This window comes from Notechis scutatus, chromosome 13 (genome assembly GCF_049901735.1).
Source record: "Notechis scutatus isolate UNSWTSFEM ecotype Mainland chromosome 13, rNotScu1.2, whole genome shotgun sequence".
In the NCBI taxonomy this organism is placed as follows: domain Eukaryota; kingdom Metazoa; phylum Chordata; class Lepidosauria; order Squamata; family Elapidae; genus Notechis; species Notechis scutatus.
In genome coordinates, this window is record NC_142021.1 from 6160693 (window position 1) to 6180798 (window position 20106).

The 20106-nt window shown below is 40.9% G+C and overlaps 2 protein-coding genes across 2 annotated transcripts in view; both read left to right on the plus strand.

Annotated features, from left to right (window-relative positions):
• LOC113431270 (immunoglobulin lambda-1 light chain-like) overlaps nt 1-20106 on the plus strand; it is a 118966-nt gene that overhangs the window by 5659 nt on the left and 93201 nt on the right. The gene's annotated exons all lie outside the window — the stretch shown is intronic.
• Nucleotides 4643-18121, plus strand: LOC113428011 (uncharacterized). Its single transcript, XM_087942820.1, has 7 exons — nt 4643-4979; nt 5173-5501; nt 7522-7582; nt 8375-8403; nt 14985-15176; nt 16630-16865; nt 17868-18121. The coding sequence occupies exons 1-7, from the start codon at nt 4643-4645 to the stop codon at nt 17983-17985; spliced, it is 1302 nt and encodes a 433-aa protein (XP_087798946.1). The 3' UTR covers nt 17986-18121.

The window sequence follows — 20106 nt, forward strand, 5'->3', positions numbered from 1 at the left end:
AATATTATCTTCATTAGATCAAAGCTATGATGACTATGTAACTTCGTTGGAAGTATTGCCAAAAGAAAGCCTCTCATTAACCGAGATTACAGGCAGGCTACTAGAAGAAGCCAGAAGAAGGCGTGAGCGTGACGAGCTGAGAGAAGATAAGAAAGAAGAGAAATTATCTTCAAAGCTTGAAAGAAACCAGCAAAGCAAAGTACAGCACCGGAAGAAGAGAATTTATCTTCAACGGCATACACAATTAAAAGTGTTTTAATTGTGGAGCAGAGACATTTGGCAAGATTCTGCAAAAGAGAAAAAGCCAGAATGTAAAAAAGCCAAAGAAAGCATTTGAACTAGCCACGTTTAGCAACTCTGATGTGAAGAATAATTTATGGGTGGTTGACAGTGGCGCATCCCACTGCATCACAAGAGATAAGACAAAATTTATAAAAATGTCTACAAGCTCTCAACATATATCTCTTGCCAATGGCTGGAACCTGAAAGCGAAAGGTCAAGGTTTTGCACGTTGTCCGTACATAAACCAGGATATAAAAATGTTGTATGTACCGCAACTAAAGTTTAATTTGCTTTCAGTAAGGGTATTAGATAAATTAGGTTATGTAATTACTTTTGGGGATAATAATTGCATAATTGAAAAGATAACAAAAGGGTAACTGCAGCTTTAAATGGAACATTATATGTCTTAGATAATAGTAAGAAAGGGGAGGCTCAAACTGTATTTAATAATATAAAGCCTCATGAAGAATGTATCCATTTATTGCATAGGCGTTTGGGGCATGTAAATTTTAAAATGCTAAAACGTACAGTTGAGTTATCTGAAGGAATAAGGTTAAAACCTTGTGATAAATATTTGCGTTGTAATGTTTGCTGTGAAGATAAGAGCAAGGTATTGCCTGCAAATAGGCTAAATGGTTTCAAAACAAAAGAACCTTTAGAAGTAGTATTTGCAGACATAATAGGTCCAAAGAAACCCAGTATGGGGGTGCTAGATATATACTGAGCATTATGGACCATTATTCTAGATATGGGTTTTGCTATTTAATGAAAAGCAAAACTGAAACATATCAACATTTTTTCAATTGGCTTAGGTTTGCTGAAAGAAAGTCTAAACGTCAATTGATAACCCTGGTGACAGATAATGGCACGGAATTTATTAATAACAAATTCCAGAACAGACTTAAGATAGCTGGAATAGAGCATAAGAAGTCTGCTCCATACAGGCCAGAACATAACGCTTTTATTGAAAGAAGAGGCCAAACACTACAGGCAATGGTTAGAACAATGTTAAATGATTCTGGGTTACCTGATTCTTTGTGGGGGAGGCTACAATGTGTGCTAATAACATATTGAACAACGTTGTTAATACAACAACAGGTGAAATTCCATTCACCAGGTGGCATGGCAGGAAACCTGATCTAAGTTACCTACACACATTTGGTGCACCAGCATGGGTGCATATTCCTGCACAACTCAGAAAAAAAGGGCAACATAGAGCTAAAAGATTTTCTTCGTTGGTTATCAGGCAAACCATAGGGCATATAGATTTTGGGAGAAAGGCACATCTAAAGTGTTATGTAGTGCTAGTGCCCAATTTCTAGAACATGAAGGATGGGAGAAATTAGAACAGGATGCCAATAAAGATGTAATTATTGAATCCTATAGAAATCCCATTAGTTATCCCTGTAACTTTAAAAATAAAGTAAAGAGACAAATACAGGATGAAATAGTGCCCATAAAGGAAGAAACAGATTCAATAGCTGAACAGGATGAGAAAGATGAACAGGTAGTAGTTCAACAAAGTCCTCCTGTAAGCCCTGTAATTCCCAGAAGAACTACACGTATATCTAGACCGCCTGATAGGTACCAGGCTAACACAGTGTGCCAGATTAATCAAGTTCCTAATTCTGTTGAAGAAATTAAAAAGTATCCTAATAAGGAAAAAGAAAAATGGTATGCAGCAATGAATAAGGAACTGAATTCATTAAGAGATATGAAGGTGTATGAAAATGCCAAATTACCTGTAGGAAAGAAATCCATTGGCTGCAAATGGATATTTAAGGTAAAAACAGATAAGGATGGTAATTTAATCCATAAGGCAAGGTTAGTAGCCCAAGGTTTTAGGCAGAATGCTAATGACTACGATGAGGTGTTTGCACCTAGTCTTAAGGCAGCAACCTTGAGAGCAGCTTTAGTGTGGGCAGCTAGTAAAAACTATATAGTTAACCATTTAGATGTGGAAACTGCTTACTTGCACGCCCCATTAAAACATATTATTTATATGAATAAACCTGTTGGTATTAAAAGTGAAAGTAAGGATAATAATGATTGTTGGTTGTTAAAGAAAAGCCTCTATGGTCTTAAACAATCAGGCTATGAATGGAACCAGTATATTGTAAAGGAACTAGACAATATAGGATTTAAAGCTGGTTTAGCCGATCCATGTCTGTTTAAGAGGAGACAAATGGGAAAGTATCATTATTATTACTATTCACAGATGACATTGCATTGATAACTGAAACTAATGATGAAGCAAATAAAATAATAGCATCATTAGGAAAGAGAATAAAGATCAAGCAATTAGGGAGATAAAGAAGTATCTCGGTTTGAATATAAAGAAAACACGGAAAGGTTTTAAGATATCTCAGGAAGATAAGATAAGCAAATTGCTAAAAGATTACAAGATGGAGCTTTGTAAGCCAGCTAAGACTCCAATGAGTCAGGAGTTTAGCAACACTGATGTACAAAGCCCTGAGTTTGATAAGGTGATTTATCAATCTTTAATTGGTAGTTTGAGTTATATTAGTAATTGGTCTAGACCAGATATATCGTACTGCGTGAATCAGTTGGCTAGATTCAATTCTGCACCATGTGAAAGACACTGGATTGCAGCTAAGAGGATATTAAGATATCTTAAAAAGACAATGAATTATTCATTGTATTTAGAACCAAAGGGTGATTTAATTCTGTGTGCATATGCAGATGCTAGCTTTGCATCAGAAAGAGACACTAGAAAGTCGACTTCAGGAACAGCCATAATGCTGGGTAATACATTAATAGGCTGGAAGTCAATTAGACAACAGCATATAAGTTTGTCTACTATGGAGGCAGAATTCTCCTGTTTATCATTGTTATGTACAGAGTTAATAATGTATAAACAAATGTTAATTGATATAGGTATAACTGTAGATTATCCTATAATTATACATGAAGATAATCAGGCAGCAATTCAAATGGCCACAAATATTGGAGTAAAAACAAGGAGCAAGCATACAGATCTAAGATACCTAAACGTAAGACAATCTGTAAGAAGTAAGATGATTCAGCTAGAGTACTGTATGTCGGAGGACAATTTAGCTGATAATTTTACTAAAGCCCAAGGTGCCAGTAAGCACCAGGAGAGTTGTGAAAAATATGGGATAAGATTGTAAAGGTATTATATATTTATTTCACCCAAAAGGGGAGTATGTTAGGTATAACATTGATACCAAATATGGTTTGGGTGAATAAATATATAAAACTTAGATATCATGGTTTAAGTGCTTATCACTTTAAGCACAATGCAGCAGGAAATTAGCCGATTAAGGGTGCGGCTAGAAGTTACAATATAAGGAAGCATTAGAAGCTGGAAAGCTTACTGTGAGTCTACTGTCTGGCTGTAACTGTTACTGTGTGCTGCTGCGACTAACTGTGATTACTGACTGTGAGTGCCTGTGACTGAACTGTTATTGTTTGCTACTGTCTGCTGAATATCCAGCGTTTGTTTCTCTGGAGAGTGAAACCGGAGGAGGAGAAGATATCTTTATCGGCTGATAAAGATATTGCAAGGACTCTTGACTTGGACTATACTAGTGAGTCTTACTGGATGGAAATACTGTGAATGACTTAATGGACTGAATGACAATGCTTAAACTCTAACTGGATTAAAAACTATTTAAACTACAAACAGTGTTTGTGTTCAGTGTGTGTATACTCTGGGGCCCTTCCGCTCTCGTTTGGCTGCCTGGCTTGACTACTGCTGCAATACTCTGCTAGGGGTTAATTCCAAAACCCTAACAGGGTGGATAGAATGGGATCAGTTGACCTGTGAGTACATCTCATTTGGCATAGAGCTTCACTCAGAGCACTTCATGTAATGGCCCATTGGGTAATATATTGTCCATCTTTATCCCTCATTCCAACTATGGGCTGGCCTTCTCTCCTCCTGATCTTATCAAACTTCTGGTCTGGACACCCACTTTTTGGTTCTTATTGATCATTTCTGCTCAGGGAAGCTTCTTCTGTGTCCATCACTCTTCCCTTTCAGACCAAATATTTCTCTCCCCTTTGAAATTACAGCTCCTTGGTGGGAACTGCTCTTTACTCTTTGCTTCCTTTCAAATTTTTGGCCCTGGTTGTCTTATATCATGGTGGGGCACCAGCTCTTATATTAGTACAGTAGTCCATGTAGCTTCCGAACTGATTTTTTTTTTGTCAACTCTGATGAGCACTGCAGCTTTTGTGGGAAACACAAATTTGTGACCTAAGATAGACAGTTGTCGCTCCTAATATCTCTAAAATGGACCATAATTTCCCTGGATTGCTGAGTGGAATGTTTCTCAGCCTGAACAAAGAATGATCAAGGAGAGAAAGAGTGGTCATGTCTCATGTAAGCTTTGTCCTCTGCAATTGCTCTAACATCCTTCCCAAAAGTTCTCGCTTTGCTAAATGGGAGTGTCCACAAACACTGCACCAGCAAATCTTAACGCTTGTAGAGGATGAAACCTCAAAGGATGATCTTCCCTCTTATCTGAGGCAAGCTCTCATATCTGAGGAAGATTCAATGAGCAGGCAGATCATTTGCATGAATTTGAATTCCCCACTGGCCAAAGGCTTAAGAGCAGAGAGGACAGCCGGATCTGCAGACAATTCATTCCTGACCCGATCTTCCACCATGGTTTGGCTGCCTCTTCTCATCCTTTCCTCTTCCTTTATGGGTAATTGATAAGTTGGGGTATTTATTTTAAAAGGCTGGGACTTTTATACTCTTCCTCCATCACCTAAAAATTCAGGGCAGTGGTTTCTCCTCTACTTCTTTGATTTTAGATTTCTGTTCCTACCACACTTTTCTCCTAAGTTCAATGAACGTCATTGCTGATTGAATCCTCCTGTCATTTTTGCTTTTTTCAGGAAGTTTTTCCCAGTTTGTCCTGAATCAACCAACTTCTGCCTCTGGATCTCCTGGAGGGACAGTCCAAATCTCTTGTACTATAAGCAGTGGAACAATTGGAACATACGATTCCTCCTGGTATCAACAGAAGCCTGGAACCTCCCCCAAACTCCTTATATATGCTGATAGCAGCAGAGCCTCTGGAATCCCAGCACGATTCTCTGGTTCTGTTGAAAACTCCAGAAAATCTGCTGTGTTAAGCATCTCCAGTCTTGAGCCAGAGGATGAAGCTGATTATTATTGCCTCTCTTATGCAGCTGGTGGCAAGTGCACAGTGTTACAATCCCACTGAAGAGCTGAACAAAAACCTTGCAGCAGGTGATCTCTGATATGCACGACTTGCAAATATGTGAAATAGTGTTCTTGGTTCCTCTTAGCCTTCTCAAGCGGTCAGGTTCTTCTTCTGTTGGCGCTACTCTCTTTTAGACTCTTGGGGATATCATGGCATTTGAATTTTAGGAGGACACTGCCATTGGACTAGGACTTCATGGTGGGCAGAAGGAAAGGGGTCAGCTGAAGTATAACTATGCCTTATTTAACACAGAATTTCTGCCCTGTGTTCTTCACAGCCTCTTTGAAGGCTGTAGCCATTTAACAGAACAACAGAGGTGGAAGGGATCTTGGAGGTCTTCTAGTCCAACCCCCTCCTCAAGCAGGGGACCCTATACCACTTGACACAAATGGCTGCCCAGTCTCTTCTTAAAACCCTCCAATGATGGGAGCATCTACGATTTCTGAAGGTAAGTTGTCCCATTGGCTCATTGTTCTCATTGTTCACTATAATGCAAGTGGAATCTCCAAACATGGAAGCAATATGATCTTGTATCTATTGACTGTATTTGTTTATAAATTCTTCTTATATGGCCCCAACAATGCATACAAAAGGTTGTTGTTTGAGCACAGATCAGAGCTAAAAACATCAAGCGAATCCTAACATAACAAAACAGAAGAAAAATAAAACATGGCAACCATCAACATTAATCACAATAACTCACAGACTTCCCTAACCTTCCATCCACCATTCCTGGCAGAACAAGCCAGATCTTAAAGACCTTCTGAGAAACCACCAGTATTTTACAATGTTTTCTGATTTCTTCTTTTAAGGAACATCCAGAAAGTGGTGCTATGAGATTATATGTTGATGACTGCAGCATGGATTAGCTGTCTGGTACCTTGTGTTAGGAATGTAAATCACCTAACAGTTATTTGGGTTGGAAATATATAAACCAGGATAGACATTTTAATACTATGTCTTTAAGAGAATCCTAAAACTGTAATTGGGTGTGGTTTCTCAAACGGCCATAAGATGGAACCAGAAACCTGGGTTGGTTTAGTCTCAGTGAGTTTCTGTTCTTTTCTGTTGGAGAGAGTTGTCGTTCCTCCTAATGACTGTTACTGATCATTGATGTAAGTCTGTTACTGAACTGTTTTTTGATACTGGACTTTGATATTTGGATTATCCCTGAACTGAACACTGACTGCCTTACCTGAGAATGATTTGGACTGCTTGTTTGGACTGTGCTTAAACATTTATTGGAAGTAAAAACTACATTTACTGTACAGTGTATCTGTGTGCTGTGTGTGTGTTATTCTTCCCTACTCTCACTACGTCTCCCTGTATGCGCTCATTCTCCTAATGGGGAATTACCTCAACGCCTTGCTCCTCATATTATCTGATATCAAGATGAAACTGTTGGGGTATTTCTATTGACCTCCATCTCTTCTACTCATCACTATCCAGTTCCCAGGAATAATTCCTACTCTTTAAGATTGTCTGAGCCTTTTGGTAAGCTGGATAAGGAAGAACAACCAGAAACCGAACTCAGACGTGTTCTATTGAGCAATGGAGAATGGATTGCACCACATGAATGAGGAAGTCCATATAATCCAACAGAAGATCTTCGGGGAAGACCAGACCAGTAATCCAATGTCATATAGGTCAGGACTACCTTAATTGTAAGTTCTTTACAATTAAAGAATCTCACCACTCTGAATGTACTTCCTTCCTTTCTACTCTACTTGGTCTGTTCAATAATATTCCTTCTTGGACTTCCTACCTTTCCTGGTCCAGATATTTCTCCAGCAATCTGCAATCTTCTTGGCTTTCCATTCTTCAGATGAAGACATCAAGAGGAGCTCCGAAATGTTCCTCAGCTTGTTTGAAAAGTGGTCCGGGTCAACTTTAGCAAGATATTCAGTTTATACTTAAAATGCTCACTCAAATATTTCTTGACAATTGGGATGCATTAGTAGTCATGTTCACTGATGACTCCAGTTGGTACACTGAGGAGGAGGAGAGATAGAAACAGCGTTCTAGAGCTATTTTAACGATTACAAGTGTTCAAGTAGAAGATGAGGCAAAATATTATTGTCAGTCTTATAGATGTTTCACAGTGATGCCACCTGCACAGGGAAGTGAGGCAAAAACCTTCTGCAGATGTGTACTTCCAGTTTGCATTTGTTGTGGTGGTTTAGCACCATTCATGTGTTGCGATGTGTGTCTGTTACACAGGTATCTATCCCAGAAAAAGGCAAGTGAACATGATAAGAAAATCCCCATGAGAGCAACAGATCAGTGAATGCCACTAAAGCAGGGGTCTTCAAACTTGACAGCTTTAAGACTTGTGGATTTCAACTCCCAGAATTCCTCCTCCAGTCATGTTAGCTCAGGAATTCTGGGAGTTGAAGTCCATAAGTCTTAAAGCTGCCAAGTTTGGTTGGCTGTGGTCAGAACAACCAGAATTCCTCCTAGAATTCCTCCCAGAATTCCTCCTCCAGTCATGTTAGCTCAGGAATTCTGGGAATTGAAATCCACAAGTTTTAAACTTGCCAAGTTTGAAGACCCTTGCACTAAAGAGTCAAACTATATGTTTAAAATCAAGTAGCTTTATGTAGTGCAAGATCGGAAGATGTGGAGAGACCTGGTCCATAGAATCACCACGAGTTGGACACAACTAGATGACTAACATCATCCTTTTCCATTTCATGAACACCTTGCTTCTTGGAGCTTTGGGTACTCCATTCCTGGAGGTCTTCAAGAAAAAATTGGACAACCATTTGCACAGCATGGAATAAGATCTTCTGCCTTAGTCCTTCCTGGACAAATGGGAGTTGGACTAGAAGACCTCCAAGCTCCTTTCTAGCCCTATGATTCTACCCCAGGTGGGGGGTGGGAAACCAGACGAACACTTGTATGTTACAAACATCAAACATGGGTTGTCTATTCCACTTGTATGCTACAAACATCAAACACAATTCAGAAATAACAGAATGAAGACGTAAAACATGGACATTCTCTGTATGAAGTAGACAACAGGATGTAATTTTAATTGCTATTTTAGAGCAGACATCTCTAAATTGAGTTAAGCATCACGTAATGGCTGTTCATTGGAGGTCAGAATCTAATCAGTTGGAAATCTGAGCTCCATTGGCAATTTTACTCCTAGTACTCCTAGTTACTAGCAGAATCAGATGGGGTGTTTTTGTTTCTTCATTTGAGACAAAATGAACAGAATAAGAATAAGAGGCTAACAGTATACCAAGACTGGTCCAGGAAGATCCAGGAATGTACCTGTAAGAATCGTGTAGTTCACTAGAAGATGGACACCTCTTAGAGAGGTCTTATCCATGGAGTCACCAGGAGTCAGTTATGACTTGATTGGAACCTAACAACAATAAAGAGCAAATTAATCAATATCTATTTGGGCACTATCCATACTAGCTAGGTTTAATGCAGCACGAAAGTTAAATAAAACAAATTAAATGTAGGTTTTATCTGGGCCCCACCCTTTCTTTCACTCAAGAAACATGCTGTGAGACTGTTCCTACAAGATGCTTCTTTAGCACGCTCTTCTCTTTATAATCTAAAGGGACACAAATCGCCATGCAACCATTAAAAAAGGCATCTCATTTGCATGTATGTATATTCTCTCCTTTCGGGACTTTAAGAAGAGATGCAAGAGAGAGAGGGAGGGAGGGAGGGAGGGAGGGGAGGGAGAGAGAGAGAGAGCTTTATTGCAAGAAATACCATTTTTTTTCTTGACCATGGCACAAACCTCTGTCGTGTTGATTTTTTCTTACTATGCAGGTAAAAGAAAACTTAAAACATTTGGGGCATTCTTAAATAAACAGTTCTTTTGCAATGTGAAGGCAATCCAGCTTTGATTGATCAAAATTTTTATTGGTCTTGATTCTTCTCTGCCCTCTTATTCCACTCTGTTCTGCTCTACTCTACTCTCTACTCTACTCTGATCTACACCTTGCTCTACACTCTGCTCTACACCCTGCTCTATGCTCTATGCTCTACTCTCTACACTCTTCTCTCCTCTACACTCTCCTCTACACCTCCTCATCTCTACACCCTGCTCTACACCCTGTTCTACACTCTACTTTCTACACTCTCCTCCTCTACACCTTACCCTACACTCTACTCTCTACATTCTCCTCTCCTCTATACTCTCCTCACCTCTACACTCTGCTCTGCTCTGCTCTACACCCTGCTCTACACTCTACCTCTCTACATTCTCCTCTCCTCTATACTCTCCTCCACTCCATTTTATATTCTATCAACACAACAAGAGACCTCCTGGGATTCCAGAGCACAGGTTTACAGGCTGACTTCCAGCCTAGCCATCCCTGTCAGTAGCCCAAGGAGGCAGATCTGGGAATCAGCTCATCTACAAGGAACTCTGCCCACAGCGATCAACGGAAGTAACAAAACACGCTCCTTGGAGCTTAAAGACCAACAGAAAGAGGAATGGTTTGCCCAAGCTGTTGATCTTGAAGTGGTGAAGGAAAGAATGTTATCTTGCTAGTTTTGGGGATGGTTCAAGGTATTTGGAGCTGTGCAATCTTGAGACAAACATTGAGACACCGGGAGGCTGGGGGAGATTTATAAAGAGGTCAATTGAGCAGGTTCAGAGGTATTTCTCGAGAAAAGTTCTCCACTCCTCTACTCACCATAGAATTCCCTACGCCTCCGGGCTTGAAATTTGGGGCCTGGACAATCTGGGACTGCACCACCTGCGGTCCGATCTAAGTATAGTTCACAAAATTGTCTGCTATAACATCTTGCCTGTCAACAACTTCAATCACAACAATACGCGGGCAAACAACCGATACAAACTGCAGGTAAACTGCTGCAAACTCAATTGCAGAAAACATGACTTCAGCCACAGAGTGGTCAACACTTGGAGTGCCCTACCCAACTCCATTGTCACAGCTTCAAACCCTCGCAGCTTCAAGCTCAAACTATCTACCGTGGACCTCACCCCATTCCTAAGAGGTCCTTAAAGGGGGCGTGCATAAGCGCACCAGTGTGCCCACCATCCCTGTCTTACTGTCCCCATTGATCTGTATTTACTTCCTTTGTTCTTGTTTATGTTCATACTTGTTGTCTTGTATATGTTTGACAAACAAGCAAGAAAAGCAAACAATATCTTCAATATCTTCATTAACGACTTAGATGAGGGAATAGAAGGGGAACTTACCCAATTTGCAGATGATACTAAGCTGGCAGGAATTGCTAATACCCAAGAAGATAGGCTCAAGATCCAGATGGATCTTGACAGACTAGAACACTGGGCCATATCTAACAAAATGAAATTCAATGTAGAGAAAAGGAAAGTCCTACACTTAGGCAAGAAAAACCAAAAGTAGTGGACAACCAACTAAATATCAGCAGCAGCCGAAAAAGCTAATGCAATCCTAAGTTCTATTAACAGAAGGATACAATCAAGATCAAGGGAGGTACTAATACCACTCTATAAAGCCTTAGTAAGACCACACCTAGAGTACTGCATCCAGTTTTGTTCACCACATTATAAAAAAGATGTTGAGACACTAGAAAAAGTATAGAGAAGACCAGTCAGGATGATTAGGGGACTGGAGGCTAAAACATACAACGAACGGTTACAGGAACTGGGCTTGGCTAGTCTAGTGAAGAGAAGGACCAGGGGAGGCAGGATAGCGGTCTTCCAATATTTGAGGGGCTGCCACAGGAAGGAAAGGATCAAGCTATTTTCTAAAGTGCCTGTAGGCCAGACAAGAAACAATGGATGGAAACTGAACAAGGAGAGATTTAACCTGGAAATAAGGAGAAACTTTCTGACAGTGAGAACAATCAACCCATGGAACAGCTTACCCTCGGAAGTTGTGGGAGCACCATCACTTGAGATTTTCAAGAAGAGATTGGACTGCCATCTGTCAGAAATGGTGTAGGGCAGGGGTCCTCAACCACCGGGGTGGACCGGTGTCCGTGGAGCACTCTGTACCGGGCCGCAAAGAAAAATAAATAAAAAAAATGGCGGCTTTCTTCGCCTTTGGTGAATGCTGCTGGGATCGGGATCAAGGACACAAATGAGAGAAGGGAGGGAGGAAGCAACGAAGCCTGTCCTGCTCTCTGGCTCAGCAGCTTCGGTTTCCTCCCGCCTCGTTCCTCTCTCAGTCGCTCTCTCGCTGCTCCACCAGCCCAGGAAGAAACTGCTTCAAAGAAGCTGGGGTGGTGGCTTTTCCTGTCGCCGCAGCTCCTCCGAAGTGCCCGTTTACCCCATCCCGCCTGCCCACGCGGTTCAACCCACAGTGCTCCGTTCTGCCTGCCTGCCTGCCTTCTTCGTTTGGAGCAGCTTGGCTGAGAATAATAACTATTCGCCTCTTTTTATCAGCGAAGCTTCTCCGAATCAACCAGAAACGAAGGCAGGCAGGCAGGCAGGCAGAACGGAGCACTGGGTTGAACTGCGCGCGGCGCGTGGGGTGGGGGTGAGCAGCGCTCGGAGGAGCTGCGGCGACAGGAAAGCCACCACACACCCGGCTTCTTTGAAGCAGTTTCTTCCTGGGCTGGTGGAGGAGCGAAGAGCGACTGAGAGGAACAAGGCAGACACCTGAGGGAGGGAGGGAGACACCTGAGGGATGGGGCTGAGGAGGCAGGGCTGAGGCGCTCCTGAACTTGGTGGTTTGCTGGCAGACGTTTTATTACCCGACTAGGTAACAACATCAGATGTTACCTAGTCAGGTAATGAAACGTCTGCAAGCAAACCACCAAACTCGGATTCTCCCCACCCCCCACCCCGTCCTTGAAAAAGTGTTTGTGCTTGAAACTGGTCCCTGGCACAAAAAGGTTGGGGACCACTGGTGTAGGGTCTCCTGCTTGGGCGGGGGGTTGGACTAGATGACCTACAAGGTCCCTTCCAACTCTGTTATCTGTTAAATAAATTTCCCTCCTTAAAAAGCAAATCATGTCATGTTCCAGAGGATTTCCCAGAGGAAGGGAGATTTAGGGGGTACCACTCTAGCCTCCTCACTTTTGTTATAATCGTTCCTATGAACCTCACAAGAAATTCAGGATCCTGTACAATAAATTTCACTCCCATGATTGTCAACTGAGCGGAAACAAAACTCAACCCCAATATGACCCATAATTGAGCTCCACACTTCTGTTGCTAAGCAAGACGGATGTTAAGTGAGTTTTGCTCCATTTTTCAACCTTTCTTGCCACAATGGCTAAGCACCCAAATGTTGATCAGCTGACCACGGGAAGGTGGCAAGGATGAAAAAACGGTGCTTAGCCACTTTGGTCAGTGCTGTTGTAACTTTGAACCGTTATTAAATGAACCCTTGTAAGTCACGGACTTACCTGTACAGCAGATTTTGGAATTCAAAGCAGGCTGTTGCTTTAAAAGAAAGCCTTTGCAAGTAAGAACTTTCAGGATTGGGGTCCCTAAACTAAATACAAATATAAAAAGCCCTTAAGGGGGAGTGGCTGTGGTTTTGCATTGTCTTAGTCCTTCAATCAAAGGGTAACAGCTGACCTTTGGCAACCTGTATTCCTGCTTTTTTAGTGTGTTTGCTTTGCAACTTGCTAACCCAGACCAGAGTCAGAGATTCAGCAAGATGGTGAGTAGAGGAGAAAGATATTTTTGGGTCCCCCTTGGTTAATTTATGGTGGCCTTTTTTCCACCTGGAAGCAAGTCTGCTTGAGTTGAGATTCTAGGGAGAGTTTTAAATCTTCGCTTTGGATGAAAGAGTGGTGGGAGTGGTGCCCTGTTAATAGAATCACAGAGTTGGAAGGGATCTTGGAGGTCTTCTAGACAACCCCCTGCTCAAGCAGGAGACCCTTATACCTTTCCAGACAAGTGGCTGTCCAGTCTCTTCTTAAAAGCCTCCCGTGTTGGAGCAGCCACAACTTCTGGTGGCAAGTTGTTCCACTGGTTAATTGTTCCAACTGTCTGGAATTTTTCTCCTTAGTTCTAGGTTGGTTCTCTCATGCATATGTGTTGGAGTTTTTAAACATTTAGAGACCCCTTCAAAGGCATTTCTGAACCTATAGAGCAGAAATTAACAGGTAGATAGATAGCAATGGGATTCAGCTATCCACCTATTGGGTGTTTCTTTACTTGAAAAGGTAACGTTAGGACTATTGTGTAACAGTCCCGAAATCTTATTTCCAACTCTGTCTGTTGGGCTATACTTGTAGTTGAAGATGTGTTCTTTGGATAAGCTTAGATGCATTTGAGTTACAACTGTTTGTGTGTTGTCGGGGGGGGGGGGTAGGTTTTTTTGAACAGGCACTGGAGTGTACAACTGTGAAGATTATAGAGCAAGATTTCCAAGTCAGAAACATGTAGAATCTTCTTGTATGGTAGTTACAGAGAACGCAGCTCCCCTTAAATGGAGCTAAGATTGTATCAGTTCCTTTTGTGCTCTCAAGATTGGGCACTCAAGATTTCAGAGGCTTTTCTTCTTAAGTCATAGTTTATCTTGACAGAGCAATCATGCATTAGGACCCTGCATTAGATCAAATGTGGATTTGTAACAGCAACAAAAATCCATTTAATTTCAATGCTGAAAATGAGTCTTGTCATTAAAAATGTTTGCAGCTGAATAATATTTGAGGTTTGTCTCTTGAGGCGACACACAAAGCAACAGCATTTGTTCCAATATTTCTACCCTCTTAACATTCTGAACTTCAAAATTATTCCAGGTAAAAAGCTAAAGAGGAAGGAATCAATTTTGTTTTCAAATTTCGGGGTTTTCCAAAACTTTTTGGTAGTTTTAAAAGAATGATTCATTGGCGTGAATCATTAGATAGTTCCCTTTATCTTCACCACTTACCACTTGGTTAATTCTCCAAAACAGGAGGACAATTTTTAACAATGCACTTAGCTTTTAAACTGTGGAATATCTGAAGCTGCTAAACTAATCAGTTTGGTTAATGTTTAGAAATGGTTGGATAATTTAAAAAAAATGCTTGTGATTGGTGCTAGCTTTGAAGGAGCATTTCTTTGAATGTTCTCCTAGGCTGCATTATCTTATTTATTTTTTTAAATGTTGAATCTCCTTTATTCTCCTCTTACAACCAACAATATCTCCGTGTTGCTATAACACAACTTCTTTAACATGTCCTCAGTTTCTGTTGTCCTCCTCAGTGACAAAACAAATTTGGAAGTGTATTACCTTTGGAATGAATTGAACCAATGATTACTGAATGTTGCAGTGGACTCTCTACTTTATTCCATTCCATTTATTTGTCAAACCATGGACAAGATAACAAGTATAAGTATAAACATAAACAAGAACAAAGGGAGTAAATACAGATAAATGGGGACAGTAAGATAGGGACAGTAGGCACCCTGGTGGGCTTATGCATGCCCCCTTTAAGGACCGCTTAGGAATGTAGTGAGGTCCACAGAAGACAGTTTGAGGTTGAAGCTTAAACAATGGATTGGGGTAGAGCGTTCCAGGCATTGATTGTTACTTTACCTCTTTTCCCCTTCAGCTGGTATTAGTGATAGGCGACTTTCACATCCCACACCGATGTAGCAGCCTTCCAACCAAGTTTAAAAAGTTGCTAGTTCCAGGCAAGATCCAACATATCCTTTGCACTGGGAATCTTTGCACCAAGGAGAGCTATGATTATTTGAGGACGCTGGCCGGAGATGTCCACATCGTTAGAGGGGACTTTGATGAGGTAGGAGATTGGAGAACGTGGCTGATTCTGGCTTGGGCAATTGAAGCCCATCCATTCCTCCCATGGAAAGTTCAAGAGCATCATTTTTTTCCCATGTTCATGGAGGTTCTACTTATATTATGGTGGTTACCAATGCTTTAATGTTCCTTAGACTTAAACCTAGTTTAGCATTAGTCTTTTGAGCTAAAAAAAACCTACTGTTCCTCTAAGAGGAAATGGATTTAGGTTGACAAACTTGATTCCATTAGCTGTAAATTCAAACTAATGGCAGCTTTTATTAGATGATAGCAGAACTTTCATTTCTGCCTTAAAATTAGAATTCCTTGGGAAACTTGAAAAGAGTTTTATGTATGCCAAGTTTTGAGAGCCATACACAACTCTCATTCCCAAGGTCTATGTTCCTAAACATGGTTTGTCCTATCTGTGTTTTATTAAGCAAAGCATTTTTTTTGGTGGGGGGTGGGTTCATCTACAGCAAGGGTCTTCAAACTTGACAATTTTAAGACTTGTGGACTTCAACTCCCAGAATTCCTGAGTTAACATGACTGGAGGACGAATTCTGGGTCCACAAGTCTTAAAGCTGTCAAGTTTGAAGACCCCTGATCTACAGTGTTGAACCACAGTGGATAAACTTACGCCATGTGAAAGCAAGCTATTATATTTTTGAAGCATCCTTAAGAACTAGGCTATAAATGATGGTTTGAGTCACAATCATTGTCTTCATAAAAGCACACTGAAAAATGATAATGGATGCATTCACACAATCAGCTAAAACATACACTTTGGCTTACAAGCCACCACAGTTGACTTCAAAACCAAGGCTCAGATAAAACTGTTCAGCCTGCATTTCAGTATAAGCCTGTCCTGATCTCAGGCACTACAGATAGTCCTCAAGTTATGACTGCAATTGGGAGGGTTTGAGTGGTACGGTGGCCTAGAGGTGAAGCTCTCGCCTCACAATCAGGAGGCTGTGAGTTCGATCCTAGGTAGCAACAGATATTTCTCTTTTTGGGCACAATGAGTATATGGCTGTGAACTCTGCACTGGCAACGGGAAAGGCATCCGGCCAGTAATCACTCAGCTCCATTCAGTTGCCCTGACTCCACCCCGATGTAAGGGATTATGGGGTCATTAAAAGACAAATAAAATTTGTAGCTCAGGGTTGACATGGGGAGTCCTTGATGCTCTCTGCAACTTGGTTTCTTGCAGACATTACATTAACCAAACTAGGTATCACCATCAGTGCTAGAAAGGGATGGGGTTGCGGGTGGGGGAAAGGAGGAGGACTGTGTGGTCTTTGTGCTCCCTGAATTTGCTTGTTTTCTAGTCCTGATGATGTTACCTAGTACGGGTATTGAAATATCTGCAAGGAAACCAGCAAGCACCAAGGAGTTCTCAAGGATTATCTTTACTGAGTTCTGTATTGGCTAATCATTGACACGGTTCTTTGCAGGGCACGAGTTACCCCCAGCAGAAAATTGTCACTGTTGGACAGTTCAGAATTGGTCTGATCCATGGACATCAAATTATGCCCTGGGGGGATTTGGCCAGCTTGGCGATCCTGCAGAGGCAGCTGGACGTGGACATCTTAATATCTGGACACACTCATAAGTTTCAGGCAGTAGAACATGAGAAGAAGTTCTACATCAATCCTGGTTCAGCCACAGGGGCCTACAGTGCTCTGGAAAGGTGAGAACTACACATTACAAGGGGTGGTTTTTCAGTGTGTGTGTGTGTGTGTGTAGAGCATCTCTTTCAATTGCTGGTTGTTGGGTGGATGATCAGGCATGGCCTTAAATGGAGAAGACCCAAGCAAGGTGAAGTAGAAGATAGAATAACAGGGTTGGAAGGGATCTTGGAAGTTTTCTCATCTAACACCTTAATCAAGCAGGGGACCCTGTACAAATTCCAGACAAATGGACATCCAACCTCTTCTTGAAAACCGTGAGTGAAAATTACGTTTTGTTTTCTAAAATAGAGCAAAGGAAGAATATGAAGGAATTGTCCCACTTCTGAATAACTACCATGGGAACGTGTACCAATCAGATTGGGAAATTGTTCTTTAAACCGTAGGATGATTTAATTTTGCCATCATTGTGTTCAAGGGTTAAATACAAAGCACGTTCACCTCCACTAAATCTAAGAGTCTTTTCTGCCAACATTTGTCCCATTTTGTTTTAACCAGGTGGTTGCAATTGGGGGGAAAATTAAGATTAATTATATATCATAGAAGATTTCAATAAATCCTTGGAAGATCTAATCACAGCCCCCTAAGAAGCTGTTACATGGTCAGCTTCCTTAGATATCAAATTATAACATCTATTCCATATGCAATTCTATGACTCCATGTTATGGTGATTTTATTGTGGTTTTATCTTAATTATTTTATCTCTTATATTGTATTCTCCGCATACCTTCTATGTATATATTTGCTAATGCTTTATTTAAATGAAATTTGTAAATCAATTGTTGCATGTAAATGCCCTACCTAAATAAATAAATCCTGAACAAATGCACTTTTAAAGCCAGGAATTAATCCAGAAACAGTATACTATGTCATAGTTTAGCGTGATGTGTGTGATAGAAATTCAGACCTGGTTTTATTAAGACTGCTTTTTTAAAAATGAACTAATGCAGCAAAATTTGAAGAAATAACTTCCTATTTCAACTCCAAACGTTTCTTCTTTCCAGGGATATAATTCCTTCCTTTGTTCTGATGGATGTTCAGTCCTCCGTCATTGTTACTTATGTGTATCAACTCATCGGGGATGAGGTGAAAGTAGAAAGGATTGAATACAAGAAAACTTGAAATGGAATGGTTTTCCCCGGATGGCTATTTCACCTAGAAAGTTTAGCAAATCGTTCACATCCATTGCAGTGATTGACTGGAGCGTCGTAACCATTCATCTAGGGTGGTTCAAGCTGCTTGAAGTTATTTGCCCTGAATTTAGAAAGCCATACGAATGTTGGAAAATAACCTTTTTCTTTCAATATATTTTCAAAAGCTCAGAATATTTGGAATTGTCAGAAACTTCTATAATAGTGGCTGATGGGGGTAAAGAGCAAAGGCAGTTTGCATCCACCCAATGTTTAGGTTTCTGTGTTTGAATAAAGCTGTTTTTTTTTTTATGTGCATACTTTGAGAAGGTGTCATTTCTGAAATCCAAGGATTGGGGTGGGGAATGGTTGACCTTCACATGGTCTTAAGGAAATGCTTTGTCTTTGTGAATAAATCAAAATGTCAGTGGAAGTCTACAAGGGGAGGGCTGGGTTGGCAGCAAATGACCAAGGAGCCAATGAAGCTGGTGATGTGGGAGATGTCCAGGTTGAGTCCAAGGGATGGGTCAACCATCATCAGTTATGAGTTCCTTCGTTCCCACCAAAGAACTAAATCCAGCCCACTGTGAATTCCTTATCTACCACCAAATTGCTTTGACCATTAGTAGTTCAGATTCTTATAGAGCTCAAGTCTGCAATAAATCTGTTTACCTATTTGAACTGCCTGGATCTCCTGATTTCTCTGACGCTGGACAGGGGGCCCTGGTAGTGACCAAAGAATTGCCCTGGAGAACACACAACTTGGCATGGACCTTGAGAATCATATGCTTGTGTTTAGCCCACCTTTAACAGGAACAATCTCCAGAGTGCTGCAAAGCAAGGATGAAGACCATGAAATGGTGCTACCCTCACGTCCAAGACCTTCTCCAGATCTTCACTACACTACAGAATAATTTCTCCTCCTTCCAAAAAAAAATGTTGCATCTGTTTGCAGAACCTGCAAGAAAGAAAGAAATCCTATTGATGGATTTTCCTTCCCATCATAACCACATCTGGCAAGTTAGCAGCCAGTTGTCTTGGATAGCTTTCATCACAACTAGAGACCACTTTCTCTTTCCTTTTCCCTCTTTCCTGACCGCTTTTCACATCCATCTTGGTCCAAGGAAACAACTTTTTCTCTTCACTGTTCACCATCCTTCTTATATACTTTGCCCTATTTTAAATTAAGAACTTTGGGGTACTTAGATTAACAGAGTCGGAAGGGACCACGTAGGTCATCCAGTTGAACATCCCCCGCCCAAGCAGGAGACCCTACACCATTGACAGATGGCAGTCCAGTCTCTTCTTGAAAGCCTCCAGTGATGAAGCTACCAACACTTCTGAAGGCAACTTCTGTTCCATGGGTTGATGGTTTGCCCTGTCAGAAAATCTCTCCTTGATCAGTTTCCATCCATTATTCCTTGTCCAGCCCTTGGGTGCCTTGGAAAATAGCTTGATCCCTTCCTCCTCTCTGTGGCAGCCCCTCAAATATTGGAAGACTGCTATCCTATCTCCCTTGTCCTTCTCTAATGTCGATTATGAGTGATGGAATAAACAAGCATTCTAGAAGCAAAGCATATTGTCCTTCCCCAACAGGCATTTATTAAAAATACAAATCAAAGAACAAGAATTTGGAGAATGTTATCAGGCAATATTATATTCTTATATGGGGCACATTTACCTTAACTTCGGCAATGTAATCATGACATTTTAAATCTTTCCCCTATGTTCTCTTTTTTGATTTATGCGAGGTGGGTTGTTTCCTATCAATCAACTTTTCCATTTAAAGCAGCAAGTCATGCCTGATAGTTAAAACACGCACAAAAGTGAATATATTTTTTTTGAATGCTTAGATCCTTGTGTGAGGAAACACAATCGAACTTATTTTATTTATTTTGATTTGTCAATCGCTTACAAGATAATAGGTATAAGTATATACATAGTTATGAATACATGAAATGGGTACATATAAGAAAAATAAAAGAATAAGAGAAACAATAGGACAGGGACAGTAGGCATGTTGGTGTGCTTATGCACACCCCCTACAGACCTCTTAGGAAAGGGGCGAGGTAATAGTAGACGGTCTGAGGTTAAACGTTTTTGGGGTTTGGGG